This window comes from Nicotiana tomentosiformis, chromosome 7, assembly GCF_000390325.3.
Source record: "Nicotiana tomentosiformis chromosome 7, ASM39032v3, whole genome shotgun sequence".
NCBI classification, from domain to species: Eukaryota; Viridiplantae; Streptophyta; class Magnoliopsida; order Solanales; family Solanaceae; genus Nicotiana; species Nicotiana tomentosiformis.
Genome location: NC_090818.1, coordinates 56,591,906 through 56,610,941, shown reverse-complemented (window position 1 = coordinate 56,610,941; position 19,036 = coordinate 56,591,906). Strand labels below are relative to the sequence as shown.

Sequence of the window (19,036 nt, the reverse complement as noted above, 5' to 3'; positions counted from 1 at the left end):
TTTCCACCATTTGGATTGGGGTAAGTGTTTTTGAGCTGGATTTGATTATATTTCATGATTTCATCTTTGTTTTTATCATTAAATTTGTGATTTGAATTGGAGAAATTGAGTATTTTTATAAAGAACGAAGCTTTATTATCCAAAATTATTTCCTATGGTGTGGACGTGGGCGCGGGATTGACTTTTTTTGTTTGACATTTTAATTTTTATTAAAGATCGAAGCTTTATTATCCGAAATTATTTTCTATGGTTTTTATTTATGATATTAAATTATTTTGGCTAGGTTTGAGCCGTCCGGAGGTGTGTTTCACACAAGAAGGTCATTTTAAAGTATTTATTTGGCTATCTTGAGGTAAGTATCTTGCCTAACTTTGTGTGGGGGAACTACCCCTTAGGATTTGAGTTGTTGTACTATTTGTGTTATGTGAAAGCCGTGTACGCGAGGTGACGAGTGCGTTCTCAGGTTTTATATGTGGCAATTGATCGGTTTAGACTCTTAGGCTTCTTTCATGTAATTATTTGGAATTGCTAGCACATGTTATATCTTTTGTTTGTCATGTTTACTATTACATGCTTTATTTGAAGTTGTTGTTACATGTCACATCCTTTACTTATCAAGTTTACTCCTATGTGCTTTATTTGAAATTGTTACCTCTTTTATTATTATGTGACTTCCTTTATTTTTGAGTTACTCTTAATTGAAATTGTTGTTACATGATATCCTGATGTTTCCAGTTTATTCTCATGCATTTATACGTAATTTCTAGTTGGTGCCATCTCTTTCATTGTTAGCATATTTCATACACTAGAATCCGAAGTTTGCCATTTCATTGAAATACCTTCATTCTTGAGTTTATCCTTGAGCAATTAATTGAAGTTGAAGTTATTGAAAGTCATTAATCTATTTTAATAGAAGTTGTGTTCAAAGTGGGTGTTGTCCATTTTTGAGTTACTTTCCCATTCATTTTGTTATTTTTGAGATTCTATAAACATTGTGTTTGAGCCATGGGTTATTTATTGTGCAAATATTGATATTGTTATTTCTTTTGGAAAGATTATGGCCTATGGGCACTCTTGGTACGAGTTGATATGTCGTGTTGTTGTGAGAATATGTGAATTATTGTGTGGATTGGTTGTTATTATGCGGAGCATAAGGGTGACATCTCACCGTTGTTGATTATACGGAGTGATACGGGTGGCTATTGTGTTATTGTCCCAGTGGAGCGATAAGGGTGGATATTATGCGGAGTGATACGTGTGGATAATGATATTGTTAGGGTGGAGTGATATGGGTGGCTATTTTAGTGATACATGTGGCTAATGATATTGTTAGGGCGATGTGATACAGGTGGCTATCATAGAGATAAGGATGGCAATGTCAAGTATGATGTGTGATGGCCTGGGGGCATTATGTTGATGATATTCACGTGTTAGTGTGATTCTCCTTTTGTATGTCATACACCTTACGTGACTTGTTGTGTTTCTCTTAATGAGCTACTCGATGTCTTTGATATTTCTTTTTGACTTGGGTTGTACTAGTACACTCGCACAAGCATACACCATAGCATGCCATTTATACTAGTTCGAGAGTATGAAACTTAACATTTATTTATCATGCCCATGTGTTCTTGTATTATCTGATTTCATGTTGATATTGAGCATGTGACCATGCCGGGCAGATTGTGGTTGTGAGCCTGTAATCATGCTGGGTGGATTGCGATATTGGCACATAAGTTGTATGTGCGGTTGTGATTAGACATGTGGACACAAGGCACCATGAGCATATGATTATGGTTGAGACTCGTGACTTTTGATTATGACATGAGGTATCTCGGAGAAAATTCATTTTGAAACTTGTGCTAGAACAGCTTGATTAATTGTTTGTTATTTGTTTTCCTTATTTGGTTTCAATTGGTACTTCACGGTGTTCTTATTACTTTACTGTTTATATCACATGTTGATTCTTGTTGCCATTTACTGATTCCTGCTTTCCTTTTTAGCTTTATACTTCTATACTGCACATGTTATTTTAACTAGTAAGTTTCTTGACTTGTACCTCGTCACTACTCTACCGAGGTTAGTCTTCATACCTACTGGGTACCGACCGTGGTATACTCATACTATACTTCTGCATATTTTTGTGCAAATCTTGGTATTGGATATATCAGACTCAGGCAGAGCTAGCTTATTGATCACGAGGATTCAAGGTAGAGTTGCTTCGTCGTCGTAGTCCCTTGGAGTCCTTTCCTTTCATTGTACTGTCAACTATTTATTTGAAAAGTATTGTATTTCGATCTTTTAGATCTTTTCATGTATTCAGTTAGAGTTCATGATTCTGTATTACCTAGTCTTGGGAGGTTGTAGTAATTATTGCCTCATAGGCTTATTTCACATTTATTTAGGTATTTTATATAATTCTCTGATTTAAATATTCTTGTTAAACTAGCTTAATTGTGGTAAGTAATCGACTTACCTAGTCTTAGAGACTAGGTGTCATCACGACGCCTGAGACGGAATTTTGGGTTGTGATAGCGTGGGCGCTACTTGTGGCACAGAAATCAGAACTTCAAAATCCCTTGTCCCAGGGCAAGCGCCCCACGCTACCCTGGGCGCTGGTGACGAAAATTTTTCCTACCTCGACCGGGACAAAGTTATTTCGACCCAAGACACCCCCAACTAGTATAAAAGCAAGCGTAAACCTATTTTATGAGGAGAGACGCCACTTGGAGAGAAAAATACACACGCGGAACACGTGGGAGCAAGGATTATCAATTTTTCTTCATCTTTCTTAGTATTCTCAATTATTCAACATGTGAAATTGTTTTGATTTTATCATGAGTGGCTAAAACCTATAGTTCTGGGGTTATGATTTAGCCATGAATATTGTTGTTTAAAGTTGACTTAACCTTGATTACAATTTGTTAATATGTGATCGTTTCTTTAATTCTGTGATTAATTATTTAATTATCTGGCCAGCAGTTAGGTTCTATTTAGTATCTATGCTATGCTTGGGAAAGCTACGTCTAGATTAGAGAAGAGTTGAAGAGGGCATGATCTTAACTCTGAGTGGAGGGCGGATTTGTGGTTAGGATAGAAATATACCTAGTCACCATGCTCAATTAAATATTATAATTTTAATGCATTCTTAATAGATTGATTCCATAGGAATATAGGCGTTAATCTATTTTGAATAGGCGAGTAGTAATTCGGGAGAATACTACGAGAGTAATTATTCGATTAATTAGCAACCATGAGCGAATTGTATAAAAGGGAGAGTTAATTAGAACACAATAGGATTGGTGAATCGATCACAACCCAGGAATATTTATTTCTACTAAATACACAATAATTATTTTGTTGCTTGATTAATTAGTTACTTGTTAGAATTACTGCTTAGTATAATCATACTTTTGAACTCTGATTGACTCGACTGAATAATAATCTTGGTAAAACTAGTGGGTAGTTAACACAAGTCTCTATGGGTTCGACACTCGATTTATCACTTTATTACTTGTACAACCACGTACACTTGCATGTGCGTTAGGGAGCAGGAAGTTTTTGGCGCCGATGCTGGGGACTTGAATATTGACTTCTTTACTAGCTTTTACTTTAGTTGTTTATTTCGTCAAGTCTAACGTTTCTTATTGGTTGCTCTGCTCCTAGGAACTTTGATTGAATACGAAGGGTCACAAGCCAGGATAGACTTCAAGTCTTTGACCCCGAACCTGATAGAACATTTCACACGAGATTGAGAGAAGCAAAGGACACTAATAATCTTTAGGCACTTATTCAATTGACTGTGAACATGGCAGAGGAGCAACATATGGTTGTTCAGGAGGTAGTGATGCCCAGCATTGCTAATGTCACCTCCAGCATCGTGAAGCCCAGAATCACTGGACACTTTGAGCTAAAATAGAGCATGATCCAGTTACTACATGCAAATGGGAAGTTTATGGGTCTTCCACACGAGGATCCACAACAACACATTCTGAACTTCTTAGAGATTAGTGATACTTATATCACTAACAGAGTCACTCCAGACTATGTGAGGCTCACACTATTCCCATTTTCTCTATTGGGCCAAGCAAAGCGGTGGTTGAAGGCGGAACCAACTAATTCTATTACATCATGGAATGATCTGGCAAGAAAGTTTTTGGCACAGTTCTTTCCTTCAAGCAAAGCTACAAAGATCAGAAGTGAGAGAGTCGTCTTCAAACAGAAATCGGGAGAGTCATTATATTCAGCTTGGGAGAGGATCAAGGGGTTGCTAAGAGATTGTCCTCATCACAACCAGACAAATAAAGTGTTAGCTCATACCTTCATAGAAGGGCTACATCTATAGACAAAAATTATGGTGGACATTGCAGAGGGAGGTCAAGTGTTAGAGAAATGTTTCGATGAAATATATGCATTATTGAACAAATTCTCTAAAAGTAATCCTGATTGGTAAGGAGAGATGGGCAGACACAAAGTTTAAAATTTTGTGGGGGTCCTCGAGTTAGATGTTGGTTCTGTATTATCAGCGCAGGTTGCCACATTGGACAACCAAGTCAATAAGATGACCTTGGTTATTAACAAGTAACAAGCTCAGCCAGTGCAACAGGTTCAGATATTTTGTGAAGTGTGTGGAGAGGGTCACACGAGCGACTTATACCCAGCTAATCCAGAGTCTGGATGTTTTATGGATAATGAAAATAGGTTCCAGACAAATTAGTATGGGAACACTTACAATCCGAACTGGAGGAACCACCGAAACATCTCTTGGGGTGGAAACCAAGGTACACAGAATCAGTACATGCCACAAACCCTGCAACAACAATATAGAGCACCATAGGCTGAGCAACCTAGTAACTCGACGAGTCATATTGAGGAGATGCTAAAGAAATTGATGGCTGACCAGCAGGCCCAAGCAGCAGCTATGAGAAATTTGGAGTGACAAATGGGGAAACTTGCCAGTGCCCAAAATACTCGACCAGTTGAAGCTCTTCTAAGCGACACTAAGGCTAATCCTAAGGCTTCTATTAATGATGTGTCATTGAGGAATGGGAGACAATTAGAAAAAGTCCCATCGAAAAAAAGAAAGCAAGTGACCTTTAATGAGAAACAGGCCACCATAGAAGCATAATCAAAAAAAGCAAAGAAGTCAGAGAAGCCAGTTGAAGAGGCGGTGGCAAAGAAACCCCAACCACTAGTTGCGAGGCCACCACCTCCGTTCCCTCAGAGATTGCATAAAGTGAAGGATAATGTTGCTTATAATTTTTTTTGATATTTTGAAGCATGTGCAAATTAATATTCTGTTGGTAGACATCTTTCAAGAAGTGCCCAAATATGCCAAACATATCAAGGACATAGTGGCAAATAAGAGGAGGTTGGCCAATTTTGAGACTACGACACTCACTGAAGAATGTAGCTCAAGAATTCAAAGCAAGCTACCTCAGAAATTGAAGGATCCAAGTAGTTTCACTATCCAAATCTCGATTGGTAAGCACGCATTCGGGCGAGCTTTATGTGATCCTGGGACGAGCATCAATTTAATGCCGCTATCTATTTTTAGACAGTTGGGGTTGGGTGAGCCGTGCCCAACTACGGTGATTTTACAGTTGGTTGATGCTCCATTGCTCATCCTGAAGGGGTGATTCAAGATGTGTTAGTTTATGTGGGTTCTTTCATATTCCCTACTGATTTTATTATCTTAGAATATGAGCCTGATCAGGAAGTCCCATTAATTTTGGGGCGTCCATTCTTAGCCACGGGCCAAGCTATTATTGATGTATGTGAAGGAAAGATGACAATGAGAGTGAGTGATATAATGTAGGTATTCAAAGTGTATAAAGCACTCATATTGCCAGCCCACTATGAAGAGATATCCATGATTTCTGTGGTGGAAAATGATGTGACTTCATTGGTGAGCCCCATAGATCCTCTTGAACGAGTTTTGATGGGGGATGAAGAAGAAAGTAAAGATGAGATGGTGGAAGAAATTGAGCAAGTCCTTAACATGTCTTGCATGTATGTCCATGGGCTTGGGATATTTGAGGAGTTGGACAGACCTGTTACTCTGACCCCCCCCCCCAAACCATCTATTGAAGAAGCTCCAAAGCTAGAGCTCAAGCCTATTCTAGCGCACCTGCACTATGCCTACTTGGGGAATTCTAAAATATTGCCAGTGATTATCTCATCTACCTTGACCAATGTGCAAGAAGAAAAGCTACTAAGAGTGATTCGTGAGCATAAAAAAGTTATTGGGTAGACAATTGCTGATATCAAGGGAATTAGTCCATTATTTTACATGCATAAAATTTTTCTGAAAGATGGACACCCCCCTAGTATTGAGCAACAAAGGAGGTTAAATCCGATTATGAAGGAGGTCGTGAAGAAGGAAGTAATTAAGTGGCTTGATGCATGTATCATCTTTCCTATTTCTGACAGCAACTGGTGAGCCCAGTGCAATGTGTGCCTAAAAAAGAGGGGATGATTGTTGTAGAGAATAAGATAAATGAGCTAATTCCTACTCGTACCGTCACGGGTGAAGAGTTTGCATTGACTACAGAAGGCTCAACAAAGCAACCTGCAAGGACCACTTCCCACTTCCATTCATTGACCAGATATTGGACAGGTTGGTTAGGCATGAATATTATTGCTTCCTTCATGGTATTTGGGGTACAACAAGATTGTCATATGCCCAGAGGATCAGGAGAAAATAACTTTCACGTGCCCTTATTGTACTTTTGCTTTCAAGCGAATGCCATTTGGTCTTTGTAATGCACCGGCCACTTTTCAGAGTGCATCTTGGCAATTTTCTCTAATATGATAAAAAATTTGTAGAAGTCTTCATGGATGATTTTTCAGTCTTTAGGTCTTCTTATGATGACTGTTTGAACAATATGAGCATGGTGAGGGAGCTATATGCAAATTGGAATGAGCATCAGTTCATGTCGTGGGTTCAAGGAAAGGAAGTGCCATTGAATAAGGCATCCTTATACAAATTCTTAGGAGTTGACTGCCTTAATCCGAGGAGGCTGCAAAAGTTTGTCAAGTGTCCCAGCTACCAGGTTATTCATCACACTCTTTGTGACATCGATTCTAATGCAAAATGGACAAGGACTAATGGTGATGCATATCTTGAGATGATCTGATTTGACTTTAACCAAAACTGCCAAGGTGTGGCAGAACTTTGTGCAGGCCAGACGGATGTCGGCGGAGCATAACAGTGAGTGCACTCAAGCCCAGGTGTGTTTGATTTTTTTCTGACAATTGGGCGACCCATCAATGTGGGTGAGATCATGTTAGGAGAGATGGACCGCACACGGTTTGGGAGGAAAGTAAAAAGATTCTGCTTTGGCAACCTGTTGACGCAGTACATGCTCTCACGTAAGGTACCTGAGTACCCCGGTTATGATGAGGTGGTGGAGGCACCAAAGGGATTGATGGACATTACTTCCTTGTTGGAGTCTACGTCCAAGCAGATCTAGGCTATGCAGAATAAGAGGGATGAAAACTTCAACAGATATCTATATAGCTCCCTGAATGTGATAATGAGCAAGTTGGGCGTGATGGATGAGGAGCGTATGCATCTACGCAATAATTTGTCTAGTTCTTCAAAAGAAATGTTTGGAATTGCCCATGGAAGTTCAATTCACCTATCAGAGGATGAAAACACCCACAAGGGCTCAGATGATGAGGGTGATATTGATGCTGATGTCACGGGGCCAATGGCTTTAGTGCCCTTGGGAGCGGATGATGATGAGCCCGAAGCTTCGACTGGTGGGCGTTCTGAGGATGAAGGATTTGAGTATGACCCCCATGGGTCTGACTAGCAAGGAGTTCTTCTTTCCAACTAGCTTTGTTTTGAGTTTTTATATGCATCGGGTACTATGCATAATATAAGTGCGGGGTGGGAAAACTACTTTCTGAATTGCAATTGTATAAACTATTTTTTATTTTATTAGTTTTTCTTTTAGAACTCGTAGTAGACATAGTCTAGTTAGTTAGCAGTAGTCTAGTAAAAAAAATTAAAAAATGAAATAGAAAACAAATCAAAAAAGGCTCGGACTTTTTCCGACGATGGATAAATTTTTTTGAGGGACTAAAGTCCGATTTAAAATACCAAAAAAAATTTTTTGGATAGTTAGGTAGTATACCTTGGTTTTTATTTGGGCGCCGGTTCTTTTCCAAGGGTGTATCTTGAATCGGGTATTTTATTTTTATTTTTTTAGGAGTAGGATAGGAAGAAAATTAAGTTGCTCTAAGATGCTTGTTGACATGTTTGGTGCTGGCACATTAGGCTATGGCATGCGCTCTGTATTCATGTTATATTTGATTTGAATTGGAATGCCTAAGTAATATAAATAGCCTACCCTATGATGCCTTTTCTCAGTTGTTTGACTTGTATGTCACCTAGTGCATTATTGCTTAAAATTTCTCTACTATATGTGCTTGCTTGACTTGAGAGTAAAACATAACCGTCTTGATTGAGTCATGTGCAATGTGTGTGTGAGGATTTGTGATATTTTGTGCTATCCTATATAGTTTAGAACTTTCCATGTGTGTTAATCGAAGCGAAATCTTTAAGTTGTGCTGTCTAGGAGATGACGTAGGAATTTCTTTGCTTGATCATTGATATTCTTGTCACTTACAAATAAAATGTTCCCATTGCTAGCCCCTTTGAGCCTATAGACCTTTCCTTTGGCATCCACATTACAAGTTGTATTCCGATTTTGTTCTTAATTTGAGCTCGTTGAACCTTTACCTCCAAAGGCATTTAGTCGCTAAAAGACGTAAGGTGAGAGATTGGGAAGTAGCTTTCGAGTGAAACCATGGAAGGGCCCATAAAGTGCACTAAAATTGTGAAAAATATCACTAGCCGATGAACCTTAATGTATGGAGTGTGTGTAACCAAAAGAAAAAGAGAAAATAAAATTGCAAGAAAATATATACAAATAATGTTAATAGTCAAAAAGAAGAAAAACACACACCTCTAATCTTACTAATTCGTGCTAGTGGGATGTAGAAGTGCTTAATTAAAGAAAGGACTATGATGTGTATGGTTTGTGGCGAGTGAATTGGTTGAGAAGAAAACATGCTCGATTCTTGAATGTAGTGTATTAAAGTGCTTAGGAGGATTAGTCACTATTCTCAAATGTATCCTACCCATTCCTTAGCCTACATTACAACCTATAAAGTCCTAATTGATCCTAGACTTGGCTAGCTTAGATTAGTAGAAATGTACACTACGGGCAAGCTTATGGTATGACCATGGGATGCACATGAATCTCTTTGTGAGAGTGAGTGAATTTTGTTCAATTGTGTGATATACTTAATTTATGTTCAAAGTGATACTTGAATGTGTGGATTATTTCTATATTCTTCTCTTGTTTGTTAGTGAGGGAACATGACCTTATGAAGGATTGGTAATATTGTTAACTTCTTTTGTTGGGTGAGTGTGCGAGTTGAGGGTGCTTAATGGTAACGAGTCAACTCTTGAGGTAAGGTGGTTATGGATAGGTTGTTTGAATTGGTTGAATTGAATGTTTATACTTGGACATGTTTAAAACGGGAAGAATGTGAATTTCGTATGTTCATGCTTGATTGCCGGTATCGATCATAATCAAGGGTAGAGTGTATGATTAAAAATTGAATTGCTCTTCCATGGTTGATGTGTACGTTACTGGGGTGTAGTTAATAGTCTCATTGCTCGAGGGCGAGCAAGAGTCTAAGTGTAGGGTGTTGATATTTGGCTTAAAGTATGTATATTTATAAGCATATTGCCTGGCATTTTACTCATGTTTCGTAGATTTCAGATGTGTAATGTAGTAATTTGTGCTAATTCGTGATATTTTTAAATGTAGGAATCATCCGGAAGCAATGTGGAACGAAGGTGCGTAAGTTGAAGCAAAAAGGGAACAAAACGAGAAAAATGCCACAAAGTAGCGCCCGGGATAGCGTGGGGCGCTACCTGTGACACAGAAATCAAAAATTCAAAATCCCCAGCGCCAGGGCTAGCGTCCCACTGCCCTGGGCACTGGTGATGGAAATTTTTCCTACCTCGATCGGGACAAGGTTATTTCGACCCAAGACACCCCCAACTCGTATAAAAGCAAGCATAAACCTATTTTGTGAGGAGAGACGCCACTTTGAGAGAAAAATACACGCGCGGAACACGTGGGAGCAAGGATTCTCAGTTTTTCTTCATCTTTCTTAGTATTCTCAATTATTCAACATGTGAAATTGTTTTGATTTTATCATGAGTGGCTAAAACCCATAGTTATGGGGTTGTGATTTAGTCATGAATATTGTTGTTTAAAGTTGACTTAACCTTGATTATAATTTGCTAATATGTGATCGTTTCTTCAATTCTATGATTAATTGCTTAATTATCTAGTCAACAGTTAGATTCTATTTAGTATTTATGCTATGCTTGGGAAAGCTACGTCTAGATTAGAGAAGAGTTGAAGAGGGCGTGATCTTAACTCTGAGTGGAGGGCGGATTTGTGGTTAGGATAAGAATATACCTAGTCACCATGCTCAATTAAATATTATAATTTTAATGCGTTCTTAATATATTAATTCCATAGGAATATAGGCGTTAATCTATTTTGAATAGGCAAGTAGTAATTTGGGAGAATACTACGAGAGCAATTATTCGATTCATTAGCAACCATGAGCGAATTGTATGAAATGAAGAGTTAATTAGAACGTAATAGGATTGGTGAATCGATCACAACCCTGGAATATTCATTTCTACTGAATACACAATAATTATTTTGCTACTTAATTAATTAGTTACTTGTTAGAATTATTGCTTTGTATAATCACACTTTTGAACTCTGATTGACTCAAATGAATAATAATCTTGGTGAAACTAGTGGGTAGTTAACACAAGTCTCTGTGGGTTCGACATTCGATTTATCACTTATTACTTCTATGGCCATATATACTTGCGTGTGCATTTGGGAGCGACAATATACTATTCAGTTGAAAATAATTTTTCAAAGTTGAACTTAATAAACTTTTTCTCATTTCACAATGCCCAACAAAGATTAAATATATTAGTTGTATTTTCAATCGAAAAGAATAATAAAAGAAATTGGTTATAAAAAAAATAAGTAACAACTTTGGCTCAATAAGCTAAAAGAATAAATTTCAAACAAACATATATTATAATTTTTAAATAAGTTTAAGATTTTTATTAAGATAGCTTTACGCCGCCAGTATTATTGATTAGTTGCCCTGCATGCAACATACATTTTTGGGAGAAGTACAGAAATGTCCAATTTAAACTCAAACTTACTAACCTCTAGCCCAAAATTAGACATTTATCAAAAGTAGCCAAAAAATAGAGATACACGCAAGGAAGGATTCTTCCATCCGAGAATCACGCTAAAGATCTTCCTTCCTTCCTTATTTTTAAGCGTATCAATTTCATAGAGACCTACATTCTGTAAATCACGGCCTTATCTCCCAAAATATTCTCAAAAATTTCACTCAAAAATCGATCAATTTTACTGTAGAAGCGACAATCTCCTTTCGCGATTTCTATGTAGATACAGCTTTGATGAAGGAACTACGAACTACAATCAAAATCAATCAAGGAATTAGTAATTTTTGACCTAATTTTATCTACTTCAATGGTAAATTTACCAATTTTTATTCAATATGGTGGCCGATGGAATGTTGACAACAGTTTTGTGGATTACAATGTCGATTTTATAATAGTTACTCCAAATATAAATTTTGAAGATTTTGTAGACGTGATTTCGAAACAACCTATGATAGATGCTTCATGGAATGTTATTGAAATCAAATTCACTGTCCAAAATGGTTCTCCACCAATAGTGATACACAATAATATGTGTGTGTGTATATCTTGAGCTGAGAAAAAGCTCGGAATTTACAATGAATCCCATTTGTATAATATCGAGTGAAAAGGATATGGATATGATTTGCTACAATTCATATTCTGCTTTGATTTTCCCAAAATATGCACAAAGCTCAGTTATACAAGAGAGATATAATGGCGATACAATTAATATGATTGAGTTTGGGGATGAAGAAGAATGGCAAGATACAGAATCTGATAAAAATACAATAATAACTGACCCTCAACACATAGATGTAAAAGAAGGTCAAATTTATAAAGACAAGGCTACGATAGTCAAAGTCATAAAGCACTTGGCAGTAAAGGAAAAATTTCAGTTTAAGGTGCATAGATCAAGTGAAAGTAGGTATCAAAATATTTACTGTATAATTATGTATCTCAATGTATATCATAGTTGATGTTAGAAGCATAATTATGTAGAAAATAAGTTGTTGCTTGCAAGTTTGTTGTTGTACACTTTTAAATTGTGGTTGTCACTGTGTAGTACTGTATATACCATTGTATTTCATGTTGCTCTGTTTATTGATGGAAAAGTTAATATCCTTGTCGTAGGTACTACCTAGTATGCATCAACAACACCTGTGATTGGTGTTTTAAGTCTTCGAGCCTGAAAAAAACAAAACTTTTCAAGGTCAGAAATTTCAGTAAACTGCACTCATGCCCGTTGAAAGACAGATCTTATGCACAACGTCAAGCTACTGCAAAATTCATCGGCAGTCTTCTGATAGACAAGTATAAAGACCCAAAAATAATATACACTCCTAATGACATAATTGGAGATATGAACAAGCAGTATGGTTTTCAAATGATATATATGCAAGCATGGAGATCGAAGGAATATGCAGTACAACTACTGAGAGGGAACCCGAGCGAATCATATGAAAATCTTCCAAGCTACTTTTATATGTTGGTTCTTAAAAATCCTATGTCGGTGGTAAGTTTGAAAAAAATAGAGGAAGACACGTTCATGTATGCTTTCATTGCACTATATCCGTCTATAAAAGGATGGCAGTATTGCAAACCGGTTGTTGTTGTAGATGGAACCTTTCTTAAATCGACATACAAAGGAACATTATTGATAGCATCCACACAAGATCCAACGGGTAAAAATAAAAATATACAAGATCCAGCAGGTAAAAATAAGAATATATATATATTATTCATATATATAGTCACATATATTTATATAATTCAATTTATTAGGTAGTATCCTACCACTCGCATATGTCATAGTAGATTCAGAGAATAATGCTTCCTGGGAGTGGTTTTTCACGAGGTTCAAGGATGTATTTGGGGAAAGTGAGGGAATGTGCATAGTCTCGGACAGGCACGAAGGCATTGAAAATGTAGCGGCAATATTGTATCCACAAGTACCTCATTGTGTCTGCATATGGCATCTATGGAATAATGTAAAACAAATTACAAGAAGAACCATTTGCAGCTCAAAGACATATTTTTTGCTATGGCCAAAGCATACATAGTTGAGAAGTTTGATACCACATGGCGGAGATAGAGAGAATTGATAAGAGGGTCAAAGATTACTTAATCAACGTTGGGTATGAAAGATGGTCCAAAGCACATTCCACTATCAACAGAACATTGGCAATGACTTCAAACATTGCAGAGTCGATCAATGCAGCGCTCAAGGCTGCTAGAGAACTCCCAGTACTGCCTTTGAGTACATAAGGCAATTGATCGGAAGATGGAACGTTACAAACCAAAAAATGCAATAGATTCATTTACTGATCTTGGAAAAATAATATGATACAATGCTGATGGACGATCTCGAATTTTCACATCAGATGAAGGTATGACTAGAATCTGTAGATACTTACTTGTTCATTTAATATGTAATCATGTCGAATTCATGGATCTGTTATATCTTGAACCCTTTATGTGATTTTGTTAAACCAGTGTATACCTGCACGACACAGAGAAACTAAATTGATTAAAGCTAACATTTTCTAATATACGAGTTAAAGTAATGGAGGGTCTTATCTCTGTTACCCGAGGCTTCAGGTTTTCTGTTTCTTTTCAAAGCTGATTGGTCTATCTTCATTCTCTGTTTCTTCTGGGGAATGCGAGAAATTAGTCATTATGTAAGCAAATTGTTTAACTTTTAGGCGACTACCAGTATGTATATAAAGCTTTAAATTTAATGTATCATCTATGCCTACCCCACTACTGAAAGATTAGTTGGTTTGGCATGATATTAAGCTTTTTTGAATCTTGTAGACTCTCCTATATGCATTTTGAGGGCATCTGCTTTGTCACTACTAACGATAGTTGATAAATTTTGTATGTGACCCCTTCGACGAGTTACTTATATTCAGTACTTGATAAGGGTAAGCAATGGTGTTTCTAAAAGATCGAACTTGCAGCTGTAGAAGGTTTCAGTTGGATGAGCTTCCATGTGCACATGCTTGGGCAGTATTAAAATACAAATACATTTATCACATTGAGTATTGCTCGGTGTACTACACCAAAAAGTACCTATTAAAGACCTATGAAATTTTAATTTATCCGGTTCCTGACGAAAGCACATGAAAAATTCCTGCAGAAGTTCTAGATGAAAAAGTCTTGCCACCAGACGTGACTAAATCAATATGAAGGCCAAGGAAGGGGAGGTGCAAGCCAGTATCTGAAAGAGAACGAAAAATATCGATTTCATGTAGACAGTATGGAGAAGAAGGTCACAACAGAAAAACTTGTAAAAATAATCCAAAGAGAGGATGAAATATGTCAAACTTAGAATTACTTGTTATTTTACTTTACTGAATATCATAGAGATTTAGAAGAATCCAATATATTAAGAACTGTATCAATGCAGAATGCCATTTGAATTTTAGAAATATATTTGATCTATCATTTAAAATCGTGTTGTGAGTGTATTTTTTAAATTATACATCCGTTTGATTAAAAAAGAAGTTATATAAACTATGTATTATATTTGTATCTCTTGTGTATCACCTATGTATCTCTGTGTATCGGTAAATTATACATCTGTTTGATTTAAAAAGAAGTTGTATCAGCTATGTATCATATTTGTATCATCTATGTATCACCTATATATCTCTGTGTATCGGGTCTTACTCATGTCTGTATTTATATAATAACAAAGCTAACTAATGAAAAACAGTTGTAGCATCTAGAAAATTGTGCAAATAATTTTAGAAATTTGCAAATAAGTGTGTGGCTTCATCAATATATATTTGGAAACCAAACAAACTGCAGAACTCATTGTGAAGAAACTAACTGTGCAGCAACCTAAAATAGTTGTATCATCTATGTATCATGTGTGTATCATATGTGTATCTGGAAGAAACAGTGTATCATAAACTACTGTATATTTTTCATATCTTGAATTCACAACACAAAATCAAGGGAAAAAATACAAAAATAAACTAAACTGTAATACTCCAATATTACACTAAAACTCATTAAACCTTTATAACGGAGTAGACATCTCATTTACCGTACAAATCTTAAAAGTATTCATACAATTCAAATACAAATAAATTTGATCTGTCTTACAACAATGACAACATAACAGAACACAATACAAAATAAAATTATTGAGTTCATCCTATAACAATGACAAAGGTAACTACTTCTTCCGCTCCCGTGACTTATTCTATCTGCCAATAATCTCATCATCACTTTACGCGTTCTGTTCCATCTTCTTTCTAGTATAATCCCATAAGAGAGCACCAAATCTGCGCCGGTGTGTATAGGTATTAAATATTTTAGGAGGCATCTTGCCCTCAATAAAATACTCGGCAAATGATATCGCAAATATACCGCAATCACTACAAAATAAAAATAACAACAATTATCAAACTACAGAATCTAAATAAAAAATATATTGTGTTTTAAGAAATTCATACGCTTCGACTTGATGAGACAGTCCTTCAACCAGTTTTACATCAAATGGGATAATCAAGTCCTTTGATTTGTAGACACTAGTGCACCAATTGATATCTTTTTTGTTTAAATAGAAATGAGTGTGCACGAAAAAATGAGGCAGCAACACAAAATACTTGCGCATTGTGTTATGAACTTTAGCTTGATGAGAAGCTCCACTGCGCATAGAGTCATACACATAAATGCACCTATCCTTGAAGGACATCATAGCCATTATCCAATGTCATTATTCCGCAATATTAATTGGCATTAAGACGTACTCTACAGTGTGCCATGGAATATTGGCATCCAAGACATACCCCTAAATATACTCTGCAATGACATATTTCGGATTGCACACTTCACTATCTCTACCTATATCAATAAACGCCTGCCACAACTCATTAATTTTCTCGTCGAAGTACCAATCTGTGGTGGTGAATGTTACAGGTAGGTCTTTGTCATACTTCCCTTTCTTCCTCAAATAATAGAACAAAATATCAATGTGCTGAAATAAAATATAATAAATAATTAATCACTATAATAATATAAAATAGGTAACCAAATGATGACAAATTTGCGTCAACCAATTCTGTGGTCTCTCTTTTCAATAGCATTATCAGAGGCAACCCCAAAAAATTTAAAATTTATTTATTTCCTTTGGAGATGCATTTCAGTAATTAGGATAAGTATTACACTAATAGAGATATGTTTCGTCAAGCTTAGGCCTTAGAGGTCAAAAAAAAGTTCCAATCTGTAGTCACTATTCCAGATGTGATAGTAGAAATTATCACAACTTGAAGGCTCGTAAGCTTTAAGCAGCTACGCTTTTCAAACCAAATTCACAGGAATCAAATACAGTAATGAACGGAGACTGCACGGCCTTTGCAGGACATCTCTTTCATTTTTCCATTTCTGGCGAAACTTCAAGAAGTAATTCAGGCTGGTACATAACAATATGAGATTCGGGAACCTCTTTCTCAGATTGTTCCTTCATCTCCCCTGTCGCCTCATCAACACTTGTAGTCACACCAACATCGCCAGTTTGAGATTTGGGAACCTTTTCTTTCTCAGATTTCGCCTACATTTCCCATGTCGTCTCATCTGCAATCTCACCAATAGCATCAGCATACGCTACATCTGGTGTGAAAGTTACTTTAGCAACGAACATGATAGGTATACCACCATAAGGTTCTTCCATGATATTAACACCTAACGGATCTGCTTCATTGAGCACAAAGTTGTTAGGATGATGCGCACTAGTATCTCCTTGAGAATGTGGAACATCTTTGCCTTCACTTCCACCAACCTATTTTTTTTTTAAAAGAATCAAATTATCAAAATCAACAATGAAAAGAAAAAGGAAAAGGGCATAATGCACAACTAAACACACCTTACAACCATCCATGTCAACATCTTCATTTCCACCAAACTCCATATTGCTCAAAAAATTATTATTATCTTGACGACCACTGGTGTCTTCTTCTGGATGTGCACCATATTTGTCTTTGCTTGCACCAAGCTATTTTTTTAAAAAAGATACAGTAAGTTAACTAAAAAATAAAAGAAAATGCATAATGGAAAAGAAACACATACCTTGGAATTTATCAACTCAAAAACTTCCTTGAATTTATCAGAAACATATTTCATGATGGACTTTAACTGCGTATGGAGCTACAAAAGGAAACAAATAAGAAAAATAATAGACTATGAATATATATATTTTTAACAAAAAATTCAAAAAAAATAAATATATAAAAGACCAATACAACAAATATTTTATTAACTACAATGCAACATTCATAGAACCACACCTGTAGTGCAAGAGAAAATCCACCAATCCTATAAAACTCAGACTTTCCCCTCAACATATCCCTCACCGACTTCATTAAAGCTCGAAACGTAATCTTACCCAGGGAAAGGACACATACTCACCACTCTCGACAAGATGAAAATTATATTTACTTATAAATGTCTTCTGAGCCTGAGTGGTCATTAGAAATGTATTTATGAAATAAATGATTGCAATCTTAAATGTGTCTTCATCAGACTGCCATTTCTTCTTCTCTAAACAATCAATAAGCGACTTCTTTGACACCACTTCAAACACAGAAAAATAAGTATCCACCAACCTATTGGGTCCGCTAAAGTTACCCTTAACATGTTCATTACCACAACAGTTTAAACTACTTACAACACCAAATTTCCGAAGACCAAAACGTAAAACACATTCGCCATTTAATTTCACATATAATTGATCACACTTATCTTGAACCAACTCCCTAAATATTAAAGAACGAATCAGTTGTGCCTGGATAGCAACTCGAAGAAAATCAAGGAAATAGCCAAAACAGCTTTCGCTAAACATTCGAAGCTGGACATCAGTCCACTTTGACTATAAAACTGATACGATATCCACATTAGTGTATGATGTCCAATAAGTAACAGAAAAATGCTCACCAACTGGAATATAAAGCTTCCAAGACTACAAATAAATGACATAAATTAACAACAAACAAATACAAACTAAATCCAATTTTAAAAGAAGATTCAATAATAGAAAAAAATACAACTGAAATTGTATGTACCTTACAAACATTGTCAGGAATTTTAACTTTTTCTGCCTTCTAAACCTTACTTTTTTTTGGTTTGACACCCAAATTCACTCCATCCTCCATGACACATTTTCTCTTACCTTCAACATCATCCACTCTAACCCTTTTTCTCTTCTTTTTCTCAGATTGTCCAACAACATCCTTTCGAGATTCTAACACTTTCACACTATCGAAACGATTTTGTCTTCCCGTATTTCGTTTATCAATCGATTTCTCAACTAAAATCGGAGTTGAATGAGGAGATAAAATCATCGACCTAGTTTCTCTTCTCATGTTGCTCGATTTCTCAATTGAAACCGGCTTTGAATAAGGAGATGAACTCATCGAACGAGTTTATCTTGTCATATTGCTCTATTTCACAATTGAAACTAGGTTGAATGAGAAAATTTAAAAAAAAATTATACGAACAAACGGTTACAATATTTTGTGAAGAAATTGATACAAAACTCAACCAAAACTAACAAAATCATCTATAACAGATACCTACAATGAACTCTAACTAAACAATTCACTCGTAAAAGCCTAAAAAAAATACCGCTTCTCCAAAAACACATGCAATCCAAAATAAATATACAAAACAAGAGATTTTCTACTCCAAATTACCTGGAATCAGACGAAAATCACCGCAAATGTATCTTGT

General features: G+C 36.2%; 1 protein-coding gene and 1 non-coding gene across 2 annotated transcripts; one reads left to right on the top strand and one right to left on the bottom strand.

Moving 5' to 3' along the window:
• Positions 1-4,186: 4,186 nt before the first annotated feature.
• On the bottom strand, positions 4,187-4,293 carry LOC117274427 (small nucleolar RNA R71). Its single transcript, XR_004504526.1, has one exon. It is a non-coding gene; the product is annotated as a small nucleolar RNA R71 (small nucleolar RNA).
• Positions 4,294-4,939: 646 nt separating this feature from the next.
• LOC138895634 (uncharacterized) lies at positions 4,940-7,136 on the top strand. Its single transcript, XM_070180344.1, has 6 exons — positions 4,940-5,086; positions 5,277-5,481; positions 5,631-5,770; positions 5,816-6,052; positions 6,430-6,616; positions 6,826-7,136. The coding sequence occupies exons 1-6, from the start codon at positions 4,940-4,942 to the stop codon at positions 7,134-7,136; spliced, it is 1,227 nt and encodes a 408-aa protein (XP_070036445.1).
• Positions 7,137-19,036: the final 11,900 nt, after the last annotated feature.